The following is a 15,648-nucleotide window of genomic DNA, read 5'->3' on the forward strand; positions in this document are numbered from 1 at the left end:
TCGATCAATCACATTACAGCTAGCTCCCGAGTCGACAATCATGGCAACATTGGGTACACCACCAACATTCACCTGGACCATAGGTTGTTTCCCATCAACAATGGTAAACGCGTACTCACTATCTGGACTATCCTTGGAGTTAATCTGATTTACTGATCGTTTGGTATCTCTTGGCCCTCTTGGCTTCTTTCGCCAAGGCTTCTTATCATTTGGATCTTTTGCCTTTTTAGTTTTACAGCACTTTGCAAAATGGCCTACCTTGTGGCATTTCCGGCATTCTTTGTTTCTTGCGGGACATCGCTTGTCGTCCTGAGTGTGTCCTGACATGTCACATCTGTAGCATCTCTTCCCTTCAGTTTTCTCTTGGACGGAATTTAGTCCTTTTTTCAATCCTTCATTTGGGTTCTCAATAGCTTCTGCTTGTCTGTCGCTAGCTTCCATAGACCTTGCAGTACTTTGTAGTTGCTCTAAGGTCAGTTCTCTTCCTTTCTCCAGAAGTTTCCTTCGCAAACGACTAGACATACATTTTTCGATTATCTGATCACAAATATATTCATCCTTGGCATTACCGAATTCACGGTATTCTGCCCTTTCACGAAGCCTTGTGATAAACTAATCGACGCTTTCAGTAGGGAACTGAGCCATAGTCCGAAACAGGTGTCTCTCGTAGGGGACATTGACTTGGGGCGTGAAGTATTGATCGAGTTGTTCCATCGCTACTGTGTAAACAGTTTCACCTTCGCCAGGTTCTCGAGCTTCTGGAAACGTATAGTAAACATCTTGCATTTGTGGTCCTCCACAGTGAAGAAGAAGGGCTTTCTTTTGCGCTGCGTTTTTTACTCCTTTTCTAACGATGAATAATTCAAATGATCGCTTCCATTTCTTCCATCGTGCTCCAACAGTTGTAGGATTCCCGTGAAGATCGAAGCTAGATATTCCACCTAAATCAGTGGTAATTGCGACAGCCATTCTCAAACTACAATATATATCATTCAATCAGTGGTTTTCCTCGTCGCCAGTTGTAGTATTCCGCCCGGGTGGTTCGGATCTAACCAATAACACTCGGATTAAACCAACGCACATTAACTTAACAGTTTAATGGTGGACAACGTGTTCTAACAACAACTCTCGCACGCATGCGCCAATGGGTAATACACTACAAGCACTTGGTCTAATTAATGGATTACTGTACGGAAGTATATTGAACCTTAATGCATAATGACATCCGTGTACATGTAACTTAAAAACATTGACTTTCCAACTCTCAGTCATGTGAGTTGTTAACCCTGTTGTTCTTTGGGATACCGATTTTTTTCATGTTTGGCAGGGGCATGGTTTCGCAGTTCAGGATGATTTAAACGTAAACAGCTATTTTTTCCAAATATTATTCTCACGCGGCACAATTAACATTAAGGAAACCGATAACATTTTCAAGCCACGTTACTTCATAAGCTATGGCAAAGTGCTTATCAAAGAAATTTGACTACGTTCTTTTTAAGTAATTATTCGCTCAGTTTTACTTACAGTGCTGACTACATTGTGTACGTGTAAGCTCTGGTTTCTTTTCCTTCGTCTTCACAGTTCCCAGGAGGTGCGGAGCCTTACCCCAGTAGCTGCCAGTTTTCAGGTAGAAAAATAATTTCTCGTACACTAGCACGACAATTAAGCCACGTTTGGGGAGTGGGGATAAATTGTGTTTTGTTTAGTTGTAGTTTTTTTTCCCCTCAACTCCCATGAGTGATCAAGACAGATTTTCTCCTTACAATCGCAATACAATGTCAAACAGGAAAGTGATGAGAATAAACAAAAATAGTCTTATCAATTATTGGATTTTTAGTTGATTCAATATCAAATTCTCCAAACTTGCATCATAAGAATTGTATAGCAGATGGTAAGGAGAATCACTAAGAAGATCAATGGAGTGAAAGGGTTAGGATTAGCTCTCCCTGTCATCATGGCATTATTACAGTTGACACACGACTCACTTGTCAAACGTAGCGATCCAAAGGGTTAGGATTACCTCTCCCTGCCATCATGGCATTATTACAGTTTACACACGACTCACTTGTCAAACGTAGCGCTCCAGAGGACATCTTTTGAATGAGAGAATGTCACCCACACAGAGGTGTCCCTTGAATGATAGTGGCAGATACAATGGGACCTCCAATCAGGGGACACCCTCGTCAATATGAAAACTGTCCCCTGAATAGAGGTTTCCTTTAAATGAAAATAACATCTACAATGGAACTTGGAATCAGTGTACGCCCTTATGAATGGAAAAGGTGTCCCTTGAGCAGAGGTATCCCTTCAATGAAGGTACAAGGTTACCAGTCATATCCCCAGTTAGGACTAAAGTTGGTGTCTCTTGAATTGAAAGTTCCCGTTGTACATAGGTTGTACTGGGTTTAGAAAGTGCCGTTAAGTACCTTTCCTCAAATTAGCTCTTAAGATCAACCTCTTCGTTGCAGGAGGATCTTGTCAGATATCCTGAACAAAACGAGCAGATTGTGGCGACTATTAAAGAACGACGGGATCAGTGCGTGAGGCAACTGGCTGAAATAGAACAGGAGATCATGGACGAGAGCACGTGATATTCACAAGACAAGGGAGACTGCAATCCAGTGCCGAATTTTTATTTACGGTTCTTAGACGTACCCCTATAAATGCAAGAGATTTAGGGGCGCCTGTTCCCCTCGGGGGCCAGGTACCTCCCATAGGGGAAGTTGAGGGGAGTGCCGCCCAAGAGGCGGACAATTTCAGGCCAGTAGTGCATGAATGTGAGCGAGAACTTTGTTTTGGTGTGTTAAGATTGACGACTGATTACTTTAAAAAAAGAAAATGTTGTAAACCGCAAAGGCAAGCAGGAAGATTAAAGTTTCCTCGCTTTTTTCGAGTTGGGAAAAAGAGCCCGTGTGGCCCTCAGTGCGTTATGGGTGATCATGAGTGACATCAATTCACGGCGACATGTCGTGTTTAAAACTATCGGGATTGAAGATAATAATTAACAATTATTGGATGAGGTAGATCATGATAGCGAGAATTATCAAGGTCAAAGTTTGTGTTATCTACCATAGCCGGAGGCTGAGGCGGATAATACAAACTGATTATCGCTCTCATTATTGGTCTCATGCGAAAACCGAATCTCATAATTGTTTTATTATGCATATTCCTGAGTTGCACTTTTGAAGACAAGAGCGCCTTAAATCTATTTTCTGTAGGTATAACGTAAGAGAATATATATCTCCTAATGTCAATGTGGACGAATTTTTTTGTCTAAACTTGACCTGTTAATGAAAAGCTGAATTAGACGTGATTCGTGAACCAATTTGTTTTGTGTGATGGATTTCCAGTTATTTTATTGTTTTAAAAATGTAGGTGTTGTTCTCCAACGGTTCTGGTTAGCTTTTGACCAAGGTTTTTACTGTACGTAGACTTCAAAGGGATCGATTAAAGTCATAAAGCAGACCACAAGTGGTTCTTGAACAAATAAGACAAGACCTAACGTCCTCTTCGGTCAAGACTAGAAAAGTAAAATATTAGTTCAACGTGATTCTCTTGAATTTTGCGTGAACATGAAAGAGTTTCGGATATTATTCGTGATACGTGAAAAGGTCATTAAATATTTTTACGTGACCGATTACTATATAGGGGTATAGAGGACGCTCTTGTATGTTGTCGGCGGATCGTGTTCAAATCGAAACTTGAGCTTTGAATTAAAAAATTGTATGTTGTCGACGAATCGTCTAGGAGGCCGAGCGAAGACTTCAACTTTGAGCGAAGAATTTAATAATAATAAATAATAATAATAATACAGCATTTGTAGTGCGCAGATTCCATGTCGATATGCTCAAATGCGCATTACAATAAGAGTTAAGAACTAACCCTAAATCAAATAACATGGAGGTAAAATTCAGAAAATCATATCACTATTTAAATAGTTTAAAACTAAGAGAACTATAATAAATAGGTTAAGATCACAACACACAAAATAATTAACATTTAGCAGACTATGAAAACTAATATAAATAGGTTAAGATCACAATACACAAAATAATTAACATTTAGCAGACTATGAAAACTATTATAGATAGGTTAAGATCACAATACACAAAATAATTAACATTTAGCAGACTATGAAAACGCATCGCGAAATAAATGTGTCCTAAGTTTAGACCTGGAGTCAGCAACAGTGCTTTCAGACCTAATCTCCAGAGGAAGCATGTTCCAAAGTTTCGGCGCCGCATATGTGAAGGAGCGGTCACCAAGACTAACCTCAGACAACTTTTTAGGGCAACGAAGGTGAAGGTTATCACGAGAGCTCTTAAGATTACACCGTGAAGGTGACTTAATGGAAATTAAAGAGGCTAGATATGTAGGTGCTAAACCTTTAAGAGCCTTAAATGTCATTAAAAGAATTTTAAAAACAATTCGAAATTTAACTGGTAGCCAGTGTAAATTAAAAAGTAAGGGTGTAATATGGCTGTAGCTACTTTGCTGACAAACCAGTCTAGCAGCAGCATTCTGTATTCTTTGAAGCCTATTTAACTGATAGTCAGGAATACCATACAAGATACTGTTACGAAAGTCAATCCTAGATTACACAAATACCTGCACATGAGTCTCAGTGCACCGTCTAGAGAGGTACTTCCGTAAACGCCGAATATTATATAAAGATAATAAAAACAAGAACCAGACCATTTCGTTATGTGGGTAGCCATTGGCAATTTTGTGTCAAACCAAGAGCCGAGGTTTCTAGCAGAGGAGACTGCCGAGACGTGGCAATCACCCACTCGTACGCGATGAGAATTAACTTTAGCCAACTGCTGATGTGTTCCTATGACCAAAAATTCAGACTTATCTTTCTTTATAGCTTAAGACTGTCGGTTAACAGCCACGAGCGAATATCATCAACACAGGACTCCAAAGCACTTAAGGCGGAAAGCTCACCACTAACGTCACTGGGACAAAAAGAAAAATATAATTGGGTATCGTCTGCAAAACAGTGAACGTCAGGCAAATGCGACTGAACAATCTGAAACAATCTACTAGTGTAGAGTGTGAATTAAAAAAGGACCCACTGAAGATCCCGGCGGAACACCACAATCCAAGTTGAATCTTCTTGAAAGTGCACAGTGTACCGAAATGCACTGAGAACGACTAGAGAGGTAAGATTGAAACCATGAACGGACAATGCCTCGGATACCAAAGGAGTTTTCCAATCGTCGTAGCAGCGTGCCATAATCCACAGTATCAAAAGCAACACTCAGATCAAGGAGAAGAAGTAAAGTCACACGTTGTTTATCCATATTAAGTAGAATATCGTTTACGACCTTCAACAGAGCGGTTTCAGCACTGTGGTGAAGGCGGTACGCCGTGATATTGATACACTGAAAGCACATTATTTGAAGACAAATGCTTATGCAGCTGCTCAGCAACAACAGTCTCAGCTATCTTTAAAATGTACTGTAGGTTGCTCACTGGTCTGTAGTTCTTAGGAACAAGCTCAAGACCAGGTTTCTTGAGAAGTGGTCGCACTATCGCCAGTTTCAAGGAGTCAGGGAATGACCCGTACTCAGCGATAGATTGAACATTCTTGTAATCCTAGGTAGGAGTAGAGCAAGATGTTCAACAAGTAATGTAGTTGGAATCGGGTCAAGAAGACAGGACTTTTTAGGACACGACAAAATAATTGCCTGTACATCATTTGTCGCTAAAAGTTCGAATTCAGAAAATGACACATCAGTAACAAATTCAGCAGGCAGGGTGCTGGATGGAGATCGATGAGCAGTGTTTGGGATTATAGACTTCATTCCAGCAATCTTCTGAACAAAGAATTGACCGAAATCAGTAGCCAGGACTTGATAGTCTGTGCATGGAGGGAAAGTAGAACCCTCAGCGAGATTGAGATGAGACCTGCTGGCCTTAAACAACTTTCTTTGGTCATTGCCCATATCATCAATTAAATTCCTACAATACTCCTGACGAGCTTTATTCATCAAATATGTCACACGATTTCTCAGGGAACGAAAAACAGCCAAATTCGTGGGTGTTTTCGAAGCTCGCTAACACCTTTCCGCCTTCCGTTTTTGCCGCTTTGCACACCTATTTTCATCAGTCATCCATAGAGCAGAGGAATAAAGGCTGATAGTTTCTAAAGTAGTAGTAGTAGACATCTATATTTACACAGGATAGCCCCTTCAGTGTAGTAAACACTGGTATCAACAGGGGTCCTGTTAACCACCCATCCCACCCCAGGGGAGGACATCCATCACACAGTAATCTCGTGCGTGGGAAATTAACGTCTCCTGCCCCTAACCCTGCAGGAGACGGGACCTCCATTTATTCGTCCCTATCCGAGAAGACTAGAATATCTTACCATTTCTTGATGTTATAGAAAGGTAGCATATTCTTCTCAATTATTTTAAGACCCTGAGTGTTGGTCCGGCCGGGGCTGCTAAAGAAACTGTTTGGGGCTGCGTGGGTGGGGGGTAACAAAATAATTTGGATATATCAACAAAGTGGAAATTGTAAATTGGCCACCGTAACGATTACTAAAGCTGACGTTTCGAGCGTTAGCCCTTCGTCGGAACGAATAGAGGAATTGTGGGTTGTGTGTGCTTTTAAACACGAAGGCGCGCTATATAAGGAAGTCTTCCCTGGGAAGACCAAGGCTCATTTGTTACTCACCGTTGACGTGTGCGGGTCAAATTTAAATACTGGTAGACGAACAAAAGGAGCTAATGAGATATCTATTGTTTACTTCCACCAGCACGGTGGCATGAGGTAACGTGCGAACCATCTACTTCGATCTCAAATTTACCGCTACAAACAAAAACAGTTTCCATTGGAGAAAGGAAATACAAATCTCAAAAGTTCTTGTATTGTGATGAAAACATAAAACAATTTTGAGGAATTCGCCCACTGTTCACTGGTTTGGAGTAGCTGCAGCTCAAGCTGGCTTGACTCTAAGAGTTCTACATCACACGACGGTTCATTGACAAATGGTCCATACATACATACATACATACATACATACATAACTTTATTTGATAACGCAGGTTAAAATTTCGCGCAACTTTACAGCTGATGTGGACCTGCCTAAACTAAATAGTCTATATTTATATAAAATACAGATATGATAAAATTTATAAGTTGAATAAATTAAGTAAACCATAAAATTTTAGTAATAGTGAAAATTTGGTTTCATGTTTTGTATAACATTACCTCCCTTTTCAAAATTAATATTCATGACAGTTTGCTTGGATTGTTTTAAGTTATATTTAAAAATAGATAAATTTGGAGAATCTTTAAAATTATCGGGAAGTGTATTCCATGCTACTGCAGATCTATGAGCAAAGGACCTACGACCCAGATCGGTTTTGGGCCTATTAAGTACAACATTCAGGGATTTCCTTAGGTTATAGCTGTTGGAGTTCTTGGTCACCAAACAATTAATTTCCCGCAACCCTAAATTATAATAAGAATTATATGTGATAGTTAAGATACGTAGCTTATAAAAATACTCTAAAGGCATCCAGCCAACCTTAGAAAGTACATCATTATCCTCAAAACTATTTGGTATCTTATGAATCAGCCTGGCAGCCCTGATGTGAATCATTTCTAGATCTTTAAGCTTGGGTCCAGACCCCCAATTACAATTCCATATAGAACACTTGGTATAACTATCCTAAAGTAAAAAGTCTCCAAGATAGATGTACATAGGAAATTTATACGTCTCAACATTTTAACTTTGGCATTAAATGCAGATCTAGCCAATGCAACATGCTGAGACCAAGAGAGTTTATCATCAATTGTAACCCCCAAGGCAATTGGTGGAGGACACATACCGAATGGTGTCCACACCCCACTTCAGCTGTTTCAAAGGACCTATGAAGGGGTTAGTACTTAAGACCATTGCCTCGGATTTACCTTCATGTAGAATCAGTCTGTTACTAAGACACCAGGAATTAACCTGGTCCAAAACAGCCTGTAACCGTGTTGTTATATCATCAACAGTATTCTCTACTACATATATTGTGGTATCGTCAGCATACATATAGACTTCTCCACTGGTAATAGACTCAGGGAGGTCATTAACATAAGATGCAAATAGTCTTGGTCCTAGTAAGGATCCCTGAGGGACCCCAGCTCTAATGGGGACTCTATCAGATCTAGACCCACTTACACTAGTCCCTTGCATACGGTTGGAGAGATAGTCATTGATCCAATTCCACATATCACCCGCCAAGCCAACGGCCTTGAGTTTCTCAGTAAGAATACTGTGGTTGACACAATCAAATGCTTTGCGGAAATCAATGAATAAGACTCCAACCCTATGACCCCTATCCAGGGCACTCCCCCAGGACTCAGTGAGATGAAGGAGGAGGCTCTCCGTTGAATAGCCCCTCCTAAATCCCCATTGTCTATCTGTAAGAATGCCATTGGATAACATATGATCATCAAGTGAATTACACACTACCTTCTCAAGAAGCTTTCCTGGTGTACTAAGCAAGGATATAGGTCGGTAATTGTTAGGATCCAGCCTGTTCCCTTTCTTAAAAACAGGTGTAACTAATGACTCCTTCCATTGTTGGGGGAACTTACAACAGTCCATGCTTTTTTTGAACACCTCTAGCAGACCCTGAATAGCAGAGTCCTGTGCCAATTTAAGATCTTTAGGAGAAATAATATCAGGGCCTACTGCTTTGTTTGGATTAATAGACTTTAAAACATCTCTTACTATATCCCAATTCAAAGAAAAATTCTCTATAGTGGGAGTAATTCTATTAATATAAAAAGTAGTATCTAAATGTACTGGATCCAAGTTCTTAGTAAGATCATGTGCAATATCAATAAAATAGTTATTAATCAAATTTGCTTTCTGCCTATCATCTGAAATAATAGTGTTATTAGAATCCTGTAGGGGACCAATTTTATCACTTTTGCTCTTACCAAGTATACGATTTGATATTTTCCAGAAAACTTTAGGTGAAGAAGATTCTTTAAATAGCCCAATCGAGTAAGAGGCCTCAGCTTTCCTGAGCATACTTCTAACAGCATTTCTTTTAGCTCTATAGATATCCCACTGGGGATTATCATGGGGTTTACCTTGAGCAGCTTTTAAACACATACCTTTGATGCATAGCCTTTCTGATTTCGGTATTGATCCAGTGAAGTGACTTGTGTCTGACATTCACATTCCTTCGTTTGATGTTGGACTCTATAATGTCTTCAAACATGGTTTCCCATAAGTAAACACTGTCCTCAACATCCTCTACGGCAGACACAATATGCCATGGAGCTTCTTCTAAGGTTCTCTGGAGTTTTTCATTATCCATATCCTTATAGTTCCTTACTGTAATAAGCTTAGGCTTTGAATTACTCCTCCTTGTAGAAAAAGCAGCAAATATAAGATGATGGTCCGAAATGCCCAGGTCAATAGAACCAGCTAAGACATTTGATGCCTGCAAATTAGGGCTAACAACAATGAGGTCGATAAGTGACTTAGAGCTAGCTGTGATGCGCGTTGGTGATTCAATGACGTTAAAGTAACCAAAACGCCTAAAAATTCTTTTCATTCTATTACAATCATATGACGCATCTTGATCTGTATCTGCCGCATTAGCTAAGAGATTACAATTAAAATCACCTAATAATATGACGTTCTTCCTCTTGACCCATATTTTATTAAGCAGGTCATGTAAGTCATCATAAAACGTGATTGATTTAGGTGGTCGGTATAGGCAGCCAAGTAAAGTAGACTGTGATCTTATGGTAATGTTAATCCATACAGCCTCCAAGTCCTGATGAATGTCCCACTTTAGGTGTTCAAAAATGTTCAAATTGTCGCGATAATATATTACCACGCCACCGCCTTTCAAGTCATTTGATCTATCTCTTCTCACCATGTTATTTAACAATTATTCCACGAGCGCGCGTTGGATATGAGATGATAGATAGCCAACGAGGCGCGTAGCGCTGAGTTGGCTATAATCATCTCATATCCAACAAGAGCGAGTGGAATAATTGTTTTATTAAAAACGTTAAATTAAGTATAAAATTTTATTAAATCTTTAGCTTCCTTTTAATATTAAGCTGACACGTACGATGGCCATATTTGTAGATTATGGTATATTGGCTGATATACCATAATGGCTAAGCCAATAAAAAGTCTTGAATTGCATTATCCAATGATCTAGTTTTTAATAAAACCAGATATTCTTATTAATTCATTTGATATGTCTACGGACAGGTGGGTCTCAGTAACGCCCAGGATGTCGAAATCCACCTCTTTTAATAGGAATTGAATTTCAGACAATTTATTAGTAAGACCATTGATATTTATGTGTCCTATCCTTAAGTTCTTTTTGTTGCCCATCGTAGTCTTTAGCGTAGTGAAAACATCTTCGTCAGGTTCAGACGCCACATCATCGTCAAGGTTTAAGTCAAAAGAACTGGCATCGGCAAAGGGAAGAGCCCTCAGTTCACAGAAAGGGCAGTTCCAGTAGAAATGATCGAGGAGTTGAAGTTTGTTGTATTCACTTGGGCTAACTCTTCCACACTTTGTGTGGCACCACCGGAGACAGTTATCGCATTCTATTGCACGGTGAGTTTTGGCGACAGCTCTCTCGCAAATTGGGCACTTAGGGCTGTTATGTGGGGGACCAGGATTAGGATTAATGTCACCACTAGTGGAGAGCCTTATCAAATTAAAGGTACTGACTGAGTTGGGATACAGAGAAACCCGAGTTGAGAAGAACTTTCCACCGTGGCAGCGATGATACGTACCACGTGGAGGACATGTCGCCAGAGTCGGGTAGAAAAAATCCTTTCGCCAATCCATGGCACACTCCGAAGCATCACTACGCATTTCACTGGCTTTTCCGAAGGCTTCGACATCGAAGAAGCAACAGTGAAAGCGAAACAGAACCAGAAAAACATATAAAGTGACGGAACTCCAAGAAAGACGTCCAACCGCCATGGCTGACCGCTGACCAGTGGGACCAAGGCTCCTTTTATAGCGCGCCTTCGTGTTTAAAGGCAGAAAATGGAGTTACGTTATTGGTGGGAACATGGCAACGAGAAAAACACGAATAAATTAGTGGAATGAAAAGTGAGATAGAATAAATATATGAAGTTCATAAATTTATTCTATAGTGGAACAAAACGATCAGGACTCAAAGAGCACACAAATGGACGTATTTAGACTCATCCGGAGGCAAGTAATGTGGAGATTTTTTACTTACAGTCGTCTTTAAGGGTCTTTTCGGAGATTGGCAAAGAATATTTGCCGAGACCAACCGACGTTTTTGCGGCGACACGAAACCAGTACTTCTTGTCACGTGACAGGGACTTTAAGGTGGCTCGAACTCCTTTGACTCCCGTATTACTCCTCTGAGAGAGGGGCAGTCTTGCAGCGTCCGAATAGATTACTAAATAACCCAATACTTCGCCGTTTGCAGACTGGGGCGGTTGCCATGACACTGTAACAGAGTCAGTGCTTCGGGCTACTGCCAAGAGGTTACGAGGAGGACTGGGAACTAAAAGTAAAACAGGGAATTAATTAAGACATGCAATTTTACAAAGCAGGAGAAGTGGCTGAGCGGCTCGATCTAAGGTTTCCAGTAACTCGTTTCATTTGATCTAACTGAAGTGTTCATTTGATCTATAGCAAAGTAAGCAGTTAATTTTATGAACAATGATAATTTTTTTTTTCTCGTAAAAATAAATGAAAATTATATCTACACCCCTTATTTACCATATTTTGTTCTCAGAAACAAAGCCAAGGATCTTAAGAATCGAACAACAGGACCTACCTCCTTCATTTGTTTTCTCGACAACAGGGCGACTCAAGGGCCCAGGACCCTTCAAGCCAACGGCTCGGACTCGAATCTCATATTCAGTGTACATTCTGAGGCCCGTTAGGAGTGCCTGTGTTTGGTTTGGGTTGGTGATATTTTTTACTCCTACCCGTCTTCTTCGCTTTAGCGGGTTGTATTCCACAGAATACCCAGTCAGAGGTCCATTACGTTGCCACTTATCCGGTTCTAGCCATGTGACGCGAATTTCAGTTGATGACATCGCCTGAGACCTAACCCGAAGAGGGGGTCCCGTTGGTGGACCGGAGGGCATTTGAATCCAATACGGTGCTTCTGGTGACCAGCCGGCTGTACTTTGTATGGAGACTTTGAACAGATACCACACTCCCAAGTCTGCAGAAAGAATAGAGACCGGTTAAAGGAGAATGAGGGTTTAGGTAGTAACGAGTAAGGAAACGACAGTTTAAGGTACAAGTGATGATACTGAATACGTTTTCTTTCACATGCAAATTAAACTCATTTTCATACAACTGGTTGAACACCGAGCCTCGTTTTGAAAAAGAGACCAAGAGTAATTCGGAAGTCGAGATGACTTATTTATCTGGGTATATTAATTTATTTTCTGTTAGCGTGTATGTTGTCGGGTACTACACTCGTTAATCCGTTTCACCTTTGTTGCTTGTAAATCATCAAAGAGGAAGGGTATCACAAAGATAATCGATGCATTTAAGCAAAGCCGTCTCCATAAAAATAATCGAAGAAGGGCTAACCGAGGGGTGACGAACTAACCGACCGAGTCTCTGATCAACTAGCCCAACAAATGAAAAACAACGTTGTGGTGATGGACTGACTGCTCAACGTGACGAACTTTAACATGTTAGTGAGTTAACGAACAGGCGGCTTTGGAATAGTACGCAAAGGGAGACTCAAATTGAACGCGAAAGTAGGCAGGGATGGTCCGCCCACAACAGCATCTTACCAGCCCTAAGGGGCATGGCAGATTTTCCTGTGAAAGAACATTATCTCTCTTTTTATCTTTGACAAAAATGGGGAAGAGAAGAAGAACAGAAGACAAACACTCTAAAAAAAAAACCCAAACCGCTTCCTTGACAGCAAAGTAAATAATGTTGGTCCCGGCCGGACCAACACTAAGGGTCTTAAAATAATTGAGAAGAATATGCTACCTTTCTATAATATCAAGAAATGGTTAGATATCCTAGTCTTCTTCTCAAGGGGCTATCCTGTATAAATATAGATGTCAACTCTACAATACAGTTAATGTTCGCGGAAATAGAAACGTTTTCGCCTCGACTCTGAGTAATTTTAGCCCGAGCTATTAGACAAGGGTTAAAATGAGCTCTGAGAAGGGCCAAAACATAATAATGCCCCAGAACATAAACTTGAGTAAAACATATTACTATTATTATCACTTTGAGAAGCATTTAGAAAAGAGATACGAGGAAAACAAATAACAGACAGTCTGAACAATCACACAAGCGTGCGAGCAGGGTGAAACACATTTTAGTCAGCAAAATGCGCCAGAATGCCCGACTTAGCAATAATAGTACAGAGTTTACCATCCCAACAGGCTTGACTCAATGACTCACCAAGCCCTCGAAACAAATACTCCTTGGTTCGAGGAAGAAACGTCATTTCTTTCAGCTTGACTTTAGAATGATACCGTCCACGGAGATTGTGCAAAGACTTTCCATACCGCAGCCTGAAAGACAGGATACCAGGGGCTGCTGTGAACCATTTAATCGTCACGTTAGTGCCTGAAGAAGAAGAGCGCTGAGTGCCAATAACGAAAGGTGCATCCGGTGGCTTGGGAAAGGTCTTCGCTAGTAGCGAAATGCTTCGCTCCCCATCTCCTTTGTTAGAGTAGGCTGCAACTTTTATTTCGTAGGTTGAATCAGGATCAAGTTCAGATAAAACTAAGGACTGTTGATGAAACAGAGGAAAAACAGATGTAGCTATCTCAATAGATTGGAGATTATGATCAGTATTTTCAGGCGTTCTCCTTCAACATGCGAAATTACCCCTCAAACCCGAAATTAAATCTCAGAGGACTAGTTTCAAAATATAAGATTCGAAACCATTTGTTGAACCAATAGAATCAATTACTCTGCATAAATTAGCAGCTGAATTACGCAAGCATTTTGATTGGTTCTTACTTATAAACTATTGGAGGACAGACGTATAGGTGACGTCACCATCAACAATTTCTCGCTTCTTTATTACAGAAAGCAAATAGTTTCCATGTTGCCGTGTGTCAGTACAGTAAAATATCACAGAAGACGTAAAATATGGCGACAACATCAGACTCACTCGGCTACGCCTTGTGTGCCACTTGTTTTTCTTCCTACCACATTTTGAAGTCATCCGTGATCTGTTACTAAAAAGAAATATGGCAACGTGGAATCTATTTTCACAACACAATTCTTACCAACTCATGTTCGGAGGCAGTAAATTTAACTTGAGTTTGTTCGGGTGGAAACAGCTCTTTACCAAGATCATCGACTTTTGTAAAGAATACAACATAGCCTCGAATACGTCCTCCCTGCGACTGCAGTGGAGCTGACCAGCGGACTCTGATGGCAGTCGAATTAAGCACATTGAACTTGAGATGACGGGGACCTTCCCTAGGAACTGGAAAAAAAATGGATAGTGGATCGTGAGCGATGGGATTGCCTCTCAACCCTCGAAAGATAGTCAAGACTAAAAACCTCCTTGTGTATTTTCCCAAAAATACACGGGCCTGGGTCAGTTTTTCCCTCTTGGGGTTTGGAAATCCCAAGATAGATTATATTAGGTCAAGCAGAGTACCTGGGTATATCTCTGGCCGATGAAGTGGCAAATTTGAACAAGACCTCAGTTTGAAGAGCCCTGAACGAAACAGGCATGGGACAAATTTATCCTCTTCATTTGAACACTTTTTCCTTGAGTGCTAACTTTAACTTTCACTTAAGACTTTGCGAAGATTCATCATCATCATTTTATTTGATAGTACAGGTTGCAAGTTGGCAGCCAGGATGGCTGATTTGGACCTAAAGATGTAACTACAGTCTACAGCACCGCTCGTATTTATGGAAAGTTTTCTAAGAGGTCTTTAATTGTACAGAATCACGCAGTAATATAGAGTATTTTTTTTTGTTTCCCGACATGAACTGTCTCCAGGGAGAGAGTTTCATTGCCTGCTTAGTTTCAGTTTCGATACACCCCCCATTTCGAACAAGACAATTTCTTGAGGTATAACATTTCTCAACACATTTGTTCAAACCAGTGATGCTTAACTCCAAGCGCGTGCTGAATTTATTGCTACAAAGTTTTTTCAAGAAGAACTTACTAATCATTAAGGGTATCATTGATAAATAAACAGGTCGAGCGAGAAAAATGTTGTAGGCTTTACGCTTCAGTTTGTGTTTACACACATGCTAAGTCCTCAAATTACAAAGGAATCTGAAGGGACTCTTGCATGGCGCTTACATGAATCTCCACATGGATTCAAATAAATCAACATGGATTAAGAGTAAGATTAAACTAATAACTACTCGCAACTGATACACAGAAATCTGTGACAAAACGGGATTAAACAGTATTTAAACACAGGATTAAATTCGCCGATAATTACGCTACATACTCATATGTTTGATTATGAGATAATGTTTCCGATGAAAACCCAAAAATGTTAACAAGATTTATTTTGGTTTGCCCTGTCGATTGTAAAATAATACTCCTCCACAAGAACAGAAAACAGGACAAATGGTGTTTGCATACTTTCAAGATGTTAGTAAGTTTGTCAGCTTGAAAACGGGATGTCCACATATTT

The 15,648-nt window shown here is 40.3% G+C and overlaps 2 protein-coding genes, 1 long non-coding RNA gene and 1 pseudogene across 6 annotated transcripts in view; 2 read left to right on the plus strand and 2 right to left on the minus strand.

Moving 5' to 3' along the window:
• LOC148720569 (uncharacterized) overlaps positions 1-3,325 on the plus strand; it is an 11,594-nt gene extending 8,269 nt beyond the window's left edge. For both annotated transcript variants that reach the window (XM_088739833.1, XM_088739832.1), the window contains 2 exons: positions 1,582-1,627; positions 2,469-3,325. In XM_088739833.1, the coding sequence (XP_088595959.1) occupies positions 1,582-1,627; positions 2,469-2,591 (169 nt within the window). In that variant the 3' untranslated portion in view covers positions 2,592-3,325. The remainder of the gene's footprint in view (positions 1-1,581; positions 1,628-2,468) is intronic.
• Positions 1-15,648, minus strand: part of LOC148720557 (uncharacterized) — a 486,858-nt gene that overhangs the window by 187,635 nt on the left and 283,575 nt on the right. The gene's annotated exons all lie outside the window — the stretch shown is intronic.
• Positions 1-15,648, plus strand: part of LOC148720568 (uncharacterized) — a 102,552-nt gene that overhangs the window by 11,551 nt on the left and 75,353 nt on the right. The window lies entirely within an intron of this gene.
• The window catches only part of LOC111340447 (protein sidekick-1-like), a 38,690-nt pseudogene continuing 32,475 nt past the window's right edge, over positions 9,434-15,648 (minus strand). Inside the window, exons 21-25 of the transcript XR_015993560.1 lie at positions 14,266-14,468; positions 13,427-13,760; positions 11,817-12,212; positions 11,247-11,540; positions 9,434-9,477 (exon numbers count right to left, since the gene is read on the minus strand). The product of XR_015993560.1 is annotated as a protein sidekick-1-like (transcript). The remainder of the gene's footprint in view (positions 9,478-11,246; positions 11,541-11,816; positions 12,213-13,426; positions 13,761-14,265; positions 14,469-15,648) is intronic.

Source organism: Stylophora pistillata, chromosome 11 (assembly GCF_964205215.1).
Source record: "Stylophora pistillata chromosome 11, jaStyPist1.2, whole genome shotgun sequence".
In the NCBI taxonomy this organism is placed as follows: domain Eukaryota; kingdom Metazoa; phylum Cnidaria; class Anthozoa; order Scleractinia; family Pocilloporidae; genus Stylophora; species Stylophora pistillata.